Source organism: Osmerus mordax, chromosome 1, assembly GCF_038355195.1.
Source record: "Osmerus mordax isolate fOsmMor3 chromosome 1, fOsmMor3.pri, whole genome shotgun sequence".
Classification (NCBI taxonomy): domain Eukaryota; kingdom Metazoa; phylum Chordata; class Actinopteri; order Osmeriformes; family Osmeridae; genus Osmerus; species Osmerus mordax.
The window spans coordinates 16464368-16472938 of NC_090050.1; the positions used below are offsets into that span (position 1 = coordinate 16464368).

At 48.5% G+C, this 8571-nt stretch overlaps 1 protein-coding gene across 1 annotated transcript; it reads left to right on the forward strand.

The window, feature by feature from the left end:
* Positions 1–1902: 1902 nt before the first annotated feature.
* Positions 1903–7705, forward strand: ip6k2b (inositol hexakisphosphate kinase 2b). Its single transcript, XM_067245663.1, has 5 exons — positions 1903–2479; positions 4942–5173; positions 5288–5457; positions 5686–5861; positions 5996–7705. Exons 1-5 carry the CDS (start codon positions 2266–2268, stop codon positions 6602–6604), a joined length of 1401 nt encoding a protein of 466 aa, XP_067101764.1. The 5' UTR covers positions 1903–2265; the 3' UTR covers positions 6605–7705.
* Positions 7706–8571: the final 866 nt, after the last annotated feature.

Genomic DNA, 8571 nt, shown 5'->3' on the forward strand with positions numbered 1-8571 from the left:
GTTGAAATGGACTGTTAGCTAAGGCTATGATGACCAAAGGTGGAAAGCAGAACAGGACCAAACTCAAAGCAACGGTGTTGTCTGGGGAAAGAGGCCAGGCGGTGTGAGAGGCATGTTCTTGGGGATTAGCACAGTGTGTTTGGGAAGCAATCTGTCATTCTCGTGCATGTGTGTAGCTTTGCCCTGGTTGTCTGTCCTTCGGAAGGCATGTTCTCCTCTGGCAGACAGCGGTGGGGGGAAGCAGGGCCATAGAGACGGGCTGAAAGGGAAAGAGTGTGGGAGAGACGGAAGGACTGGGGGGTGGTTCAGTCAAGTGTATTGCTCAGCTTAGTGCTGCAGGCGATCACCATGGTCCTCTCTAGGTCACGCTGTCTGCGTAACTCTCTCTCGCCCCCTCTATTTCTCACTCTAGATGTTATCCTAGCACTGCATTTCCTGTTGCTAATTTGCTTTTTTGATGATTTGCATATATATATAAATCATTTGTATTACTATGTTAATTTGTCCAGAGTAATGTTAGTGAGCCTAGATGTCTCTTGTAAGGTATCTCTGGATGTGTGCTGTGTATTTCTAGAAGGTTACTGGCCATGCCCAGTGCTGTCAGAGGGGTTCTGTTTGTTTCGTAATCGGGCTGAGGGCCCAGCCAGTTCAAGCTGGGGTCCATTGTCCCTGGGGACAGGCCCGTGTGATGGGAGAGGGGACGAGGCCAACCTGACATAACACTGACACATTCATCTACCAACTTTGACTAGGCCATAAAAGCAGCCAGTCATGCAAACACACTGACATGGAAAGGAAACACTCATACACACGCACACACTATTACAATTAACCAACACCCTGAGTCTGTTGTCCACAGGAACACAGCTCCACACCATTTTACACCAATGTACTGAACCTTTCCACTTTTGCTCTCATCTATCACATTCACTGGGGTGTCCCAGGATCCTTGCCAAGCAGGAGCGCCTGTCCTAGGGCAGAGTACACCCTGTAATCCCCTTCTACCTCTGCTACTGGACTGTGCTATGGGATCGATTATTAACAGCTCTAATTCCAGAAAGCAAGTTGGACTTTGGGGATTAACATGTGAGTGGTTGGTAGGTGCTCACACATATACATACACACACACACACACACATCAGCTTATACTTGACTGTCAGTCATTAGCCTAGTTAGACTCTTAGTAGTAATTTCAATCATTTCCTAAAATACTTCTCTCTATTAGTGCTCCCTCGGGTGTACGCTTTAGCTTTTGACCATGCATCACCATGCATTTGTTAAGGTGGATGTTTGCGTGTTTGGCTTTATGATCCAGAGTCTGTGAGGAAGACGTGTGCTGGGGAAAGGGTCAGGGACCCCCGCCTCTGTTTACATCTGCCAACAAGCCCCTCCTTCCCCTCTTATCCCACTTGTCTTTCTTGTTCTGGTATCCTTTTCCCTCAGCCGCCTCGTCTAAGATAAGATTGTTAAAGTGACATTGGTGAAAGGAAAGGGAAAGCATAGATCAGCCCTTTCACTTTTTGTCTCCACTCTCGCAGTGGAATTTCCCCAGGTTTTCATGACCTGCTGCCGGAGCAGTTATGGAAATGGAATCTATAAATATAATTTTGCAGGGATATTTGAAATGCGTCTTGGTAATGTAACTCACATCTTCATCTATGTCTATCTATAACATCCCTTTCTGTTTTTGTCGCCGTTGTGTTTTCTGTGCTCGACCTCCCCTCCCCCTCTTCTCTCTCTCTTCCTCTTTGTTTGCCTGCTCCTGTCCTCAGTGGTTTGTCCCCACCCAACAACAGCTGCCAGCCCTTGATTGGTTGAGGCTGGGGTAAGGGGAGGAGCCATGGGTCATGTTGTGATCTTTTCTCGCTCTGAGCTCAGCAGAGACGTCAGTTCAGTACCAGCAAGCGACGGGAACCCACACTCGCTCTCATCCACTAAATACAGCTCCCGGAGCTGTTAAAACCACCATTTTAAGCCCCACTCATACAGGGGGAATATCCTAACCCGACACAGGACTTCACTAGCTTAGCCTTGGACCTGGAAAGCGAAGGGAACTAAAGGATTTTTCTCCTCTCTTCTCTCTCTCCTTCCTTCCTGCACTGCCCTTTGTTTTTCCTGCTGCGACGCAGGCTTCCAGCAGCGCCCCCTAGCAGCCAAGAGAAGAACAGCGAGAGGATAGGGAGCCAAAGGGGCGGCCACTCTTCCGCCTCCCTCCCAGACGCCGTGGTGGGCCCCCCCAGCTCAGCAATCAGATGCGGAGTGAGGATGAGTCCCGCTCTAGAAGCCCTCATGCAGGCAGATGGGACACCCTATCCCGGAAAAGGGGTGATGCTTGAGCCCTTCGTTCACCAGGTTGGGGGCCACTCGTGTGTGCTCCGTTTCGGGGAGCAGACCATCTGCAAGCCCCTCATCCCCCGCGAGCACCAGTTCTACAAGAGCCTTCCACCAGAGATCAGGAAGTTTACCCCCCAGTACAAAGGTAAGGATCCAGGGAAACATCATTCGTTATTTAGGGGTGTGTGTGTGTGTGTGTGTGTGTGTGTATGCAACTGCTATTGCCCAGTATTTCTTTCCTCGTCTTTCTCTCTCTCTCTTCCTCTATCTCTCTGTTCCTGATAACCGTGGTTGTGTAACATTGACTGTATCCAGGATTAGCAATGGCTGGAGATGGTGGTTCCGAAGCACAATGGGGATTAGTTTTTCTGTGTGAGGGGCTTAAGCGGGCACCGGGGGGTTGGAACGTTGTGGACTCAGCATCAGTGCAGAGAGCTGCAGTGTGGAGTCAAACATTCTGAGGTGGAGGAGGGTGGGTGAGGGGAGAAAGAGGGCACTATCCTCGGATGGAGAACGACCCACCCTTTCCCAGGGACTACAAAAACTGCCACATTCTTAGGTTGATAAACACATACCGACTGTCCACACAAGCTGTATACACGCTCCTGTGCGCAGACGGATGTGTGGAGGTAGGCCTTAGACTCCTACTTTCAGATGGAATCTGAAACCTCAGCAGGAATGTGAAACATGCGCACACCATCAGTTTGAGAGGTAGAAGTGAGCCAGCCCAGAGAGGAGGTCAGTAGTAGCCCTTGACTCTGGGCTCCATGTCAGAGCACCAGGCCTGGCCACAGAGGGCCAGGCCTGGTGCTCTGACATGGAGCCCAGAGAGGAGGTCAGTAGTAGCCCTTGACTCTGGGCTCCATGTCAGAGCACCAGGCCTGGCCACAGAGGGACAGGGTTACAGGGACACCATGAGGCTACGCTAGATTTCTGGACACTCAATAAGAAATAGACTCATCATCAGAGGACTCCGTTCATATGGGGAGAGAATACTGCTAAGGACTCTGCCCTTCATTGGAAATCCCCCCCTCCCCTTCACACACACACACACACACACACACTTTTCTAATAGACGTCTTGGGACACGTGCCCAGACATGCATTGACATCACGGTCACATATGACATATCCATAGATCTACCTTATCTTACTTGGAGCCCAGACATGTGACAGAGTAAAGACTTGGCATGGCATCTGATTCCACAGCAATGCAGCATTGAACTATAAAAAGACTGGCAGAGGAGACATCAGTGGAAACAGACTGTCGACCTCTCATACGCTATGGAATGTTCCACATCAGACACACTCACACTTTTACACAAATATTCTTGTGACCAGTAACTTGCATAAGGCACTGACTAATGGCACACTCATACACCCACGTGCTGGTGACACTGCACTTTTGTTGGACTACAGTGAGGGTAGAGTTAACAGCCTGACCATTCTGCATGATAGTGACATCATTGCCAATGACATCACTCAGGACGAGAGCAGTGAAAGGGAAGAGCTCTGTTTCCCACTGTCCCCACTGGGTTCAGTTACTATTCAGCCTTAGCCTTAGTTCCACTCTTCCATATCTAGTTTTATTCAAACTACATATTCTTTAATTCCAGTTTTTTTTTTACTCACAGATCTGCCGTTGTCAGTTTAATCCAGAACCCCCAACACCCCCCCCCCCCCCCTCCCCCCTCCATCCATCCCTCTTTCCTGGTATCTATCAGCTCCAGCAGCTGTGATGTGGTTTCCTTTTTGGGACACTTCCCCCCACCCATTACACTGTTCCTTGAAAAGCTGTTAATAGCTAGAGGGTGGTTACTGGGGGGTTCTCTGTTCTAGAGAAAACCCACCCAGCTCTGCACATACACGGTTATCAGATTAGTTTTGTTTCATCGTATTAGATGAATTATTGGACTTGGTCAAATAATAAAAGCTGGCTGGACCTGAATTGACCCAAATATGGACTTATCATGGATTTATTGTGACTGTACAAATGCCTTAGGTGTGTGTTCATTTAGTGTGATACTGACTGTTCTACTTGTTTGTATTATGTTGTATCATGACAGTTGGCCTTAAGTGTTCTCAAGTGATTATTTTGTGATTTTGTACAAGGGTCATCAAATATCTGCTGCACCTTAAATTCTAGTGTTCAAGTTTACTTTTTGGAACGCTGTGATGTTTGAAATGTGATGGTGTTGGGATTAGGTTCTGTGGTTGCTTAATAAAGGTCTGAGTGAGTTTCATACATTCTGGACTCCTGTGGTGATTGCGTATCTCTGCTTCTTGTTTTAAGGACAAACGCCTCCTATAGTTTCTACGATACTTTCTATCTTCTGACTCCCTCCCCCCCCCCCCCTCTCTGCCATATTTTCTGCCTCCATAGCACGTGTGTGTCTGTGTTTGTATGCTTGTGTGTGTTTGTGTCTGTCTCTTTACAGTTTTAGATGCTGGAGACAGGACACAGTTGGTAAGAGCTGCCATAGCCATCCCAGTATTTGGATGGTCTTGGCTAAACCTGCCTTTGCATAGAGAAAGAAGGAATCCTATTTATTGGTACTAACAGTCCTGCTGTCTCTCTCTCCTTCCTTCCTGTTTTCCTCTGTCTCAGGAGTGGTATCAGTCAGCTTCGAGGAGGACGAGGAGGGGAATCTGTGTCTCATTGCCTACCCCCTCCACAGTGAACCAGGTGATCTGGAAAACACGGACCCCTCGGCGGACTGTGAGCCCAAGAGCAAGATGCTGAAGTGGGGCAACAAGAAGCAATCCTCCCAGCTCCACGACAACGACAACTACAGCAAAGACAGGGCCAGACAGATCCGTAAAGAGGACAAGATTATGAGGTTAGCACAAATGTACACATACACGTAGTTTGACTATTTAACCGCACAGAAGCCTACATCGCCAAGAGTTGCAAAATAGTCTGTGTGCTAACATCTTTGCGTGTGTGTGTGTAGTTATAACCGAGAGGAGGTGCAGAAGCAGCAGCAGCCGGCAGATGTGCTCTACTACAGCCTGAAGAAGGGCAACGTGGTCCCTGAGATCACACACAACCCCTGGAGCCTCAAGTGCCACCAGCAGCACCTGCAGAGAATGAAGGAGAACTCCAAGCACCGCAATCAATACAGTATCTTTTCCCTGCAGACAGGCTCTGCTCTGTAACCCAGGACCTCGTGTCCTAACAGTTTGGAAGGCTTCGGACCAACATGGGTCCCCTGTGGAAAAATGAATGGGCAGTTGTTTAAAGCAATTGAGAATCAAGGTTATTGATCATATATCAAGATGGACAGGGATGTAGAGGAAGTACAGAGATTGAAGGTCTGCTGTTGTTAGTTGAGCCTTGACCCTGTCCCAGAATTCATCCTGTTGGAGAATCTGACTTGGCGCCACTCTGTACCGTGTGTGCTGGACCTGAAGATGGGCACACGGCAGCATGGGGACGACGCTTCTGAGGAGAAGAAGGCCAATCAGATTAGGAAATGCCAACAGAGCACGTCTGCTTCCATCGGGGTCCGCCTCTGTGGCATGCAGGTAGGACCTCCTCACACTCTCTCTCAAAGGCTGCTGAAACCACAATTGCAGTCGTACATGTCAAATATGGTGACGTTTTAGAAAGCGCGTTGTTTGTTGACACTTCACATTCATGTTTGTTATTCCCCCTGCAGGTGTACCAGTCCGACTCAGGCCAGCTGATGTTCATGAACAAGTACCACGGCCGGAAGCTCACCCTGCCGGGCTTCAAGGAGGCCTTGTTCCAGTTCTTCCATGACGGGCGCCGTCTACGCCGTGAGCTGCTCTCCCCGGTGCTGCACAAGCTGAAGGACATGCAGGCCGTGCTGGAGTCCTGCGAGTCCTACCGCTTCTACTCCAGCTCTCTGCTGATCATCTACGATGGAGAGCCCTCCTGCACCCCCACCAGAACCCGGCACCGCGGCGGCGAGGAGGGTGACGAAGACGAGCCTTCAGACGAAGACGAGGACGATGAGGAGGAGGAGGAGGAGGAGGAGGGGGCATTTGGGTTTCCTCGTTCCTCCTCTGCCGCCAGTGGGAGCGGTGGGGTGGCGAGCAAAAACGGAGGCAGCCTCGCGTCCCGTGGAGCAGGAGAGGCCTGCAGCCCCGTGGTGGATGTGCGCATGATTGACTTTGCCCACACGACCTGTCGCCACTACGGGGAGGACAGTGTGGTGCACGAGGGCCAGGACAGCGGATACATCTTTGGCCTCCAGAATCTCATCACAATCATCTCTCAGCTGGAGGACCATGGAGCAGACTAAGACTAAACGTTGGCCACCATGTTGGAGCCACAAACCTGGGAATGAAAGCTCTAAGCTAAGCTCCTCTGTCGAGGCATTGACCTAATGCCCATGCGGGGATCTGACCCGTAACCCTCCGGAATAGGAGGGGCGGGATCAGGGATGCTTCAGGGTCGGGGAAGGGAACACGGGCTCCGTCCTGAACCCTACCCCACTTGATTGTTGTGGGACAGAACTGACTGTGCACTCATTGGCACTTTTCTCCTTTGACCGCTCCCAAACCCCTTTCTTTATTTTGTGTGGTAGGAGAGCTAGTGGATGGGGCCGGAGTCCCATCAGGCACTTGAAACTGTGTAGCATCCTCCTCTGTTACAGACTTGTCTTTATTGTAAGGGCTCTCTGAGAATAAGACGGACACAGAAAGGAAACGTGCAAGTCAAGCAGCTGTCTGACTTGCTGTCAAGAGCCGTCAAGAGCCGTCAAGAGCACATCACATATTTGTGGGTCCCGGTGGGTTGTGTCCTGGACTGGACAGTCCTCAAGCAAGCGACCCCTCATCGCACTCTTTTTATAGATATTTTGTATATGTCCTGTTGTCTCTGCAAACCGTAGCAACCAAAATACTTTTTGGTGCATCTGGATTTACAACACCTGACAGAGACACTTTGTCTTTGAGAGAAAAACAGATTGTCCTTCAGATTTAGGAATAGAAGAAGGGATCTACCCTTTTGTCTATGCCTTTTCTCCCCTGTACTGTTTAGCCTCTGACAGACTGTGGCAGTGAGGGAGTTGTAAGGGAAAGACAATTTCTTGTCACTTTCTTTGTTTTGTCTTAATTGTTTCTCTTCATTCCTGAAAACGGTGACTAAAGAAGAGAATATATTGATCATAAAAATAGATACAGAGAGATACTATTTATTGGACACATTTCTAAAAAAAACTTTAATGGAAAGAACTAAAATGAGAAACGGAGACAACTACATTCCATATTACTGTTGTAAATGTTCTGTTCTATATTGGATTTAATATAATTTTGTTTTTGCAAGGGAAGATAGCCCTCTTGTATACCTGTGTGTCAACAATATGTTGGAACAATAAAGACATTTGTTTGTGGTAAAAGCACGTCTTGATGGTTCTTGTCTAAAGTTTAAGCTAATTGTATTTAGGGAGAGTCAAGGAGGGATTTTGACCTAACTTTCATAGAAATAGGAATATGTTATTGGCACATGATTTGTGTTGTGTAGAATGACACTGCGCTGTCGAGAAATGCCATCTAGCTGAAAGATGAGTGGGCTCTGCTGCTGGGGGAGACATTAGTCATGCTCCCTGCTCTCCCATGGTGTGCTGGGGAATTTCCACACCATGTTTTTGGATCCCACAAAATTCTTGGACCACGCAACTGGATGAAACGCAAACACTGACCCAGTGTGTCAATAAAGTAGCCTTAATTGAGGCAGAGTATTTCTTAGAGCTCAGTTTAAGACTCCCAGATCAAGCTTTAATGTGTGCACATAAATGACTTAAGACTGTGAGTAAATACAAGTCTGCGCCTGAAAACGTCCCCTAACATGCGTCACTGTTGCAGAAAGTTCATCCTATTAAGCACTTTACATTTTGTGTCATTTTCTGCTGAAAGGCGATGTCCCTGACTACCTCGGGTGTTCCAGCACGTTCTCTGCATTGTTATCCTCTTTGGCTCAGATTACACCCTTAAATCTGGAAAAATTACAAAAGTACAAACCTCCTATATAGGGTTCAGGCGGGGGGGTGAGGTTGACAAATGTAAGGGGTGGACATGGGGGGTGTTGGTTGCCATGGCAATGACCTCGTCTGCACCCATTAACCCTGCGTTGGTAAAGGGAGTTACCTAGTGGCGGAAGCCTCTGTTCCTGCCGCCTCAAATCGGCTTTTGAAGAATGGAAAATGCTGAGTTAAGGAGGATAAGTCCACTCAGGGATTTATAATGTGGAAGGAATGTCTGGAATGCT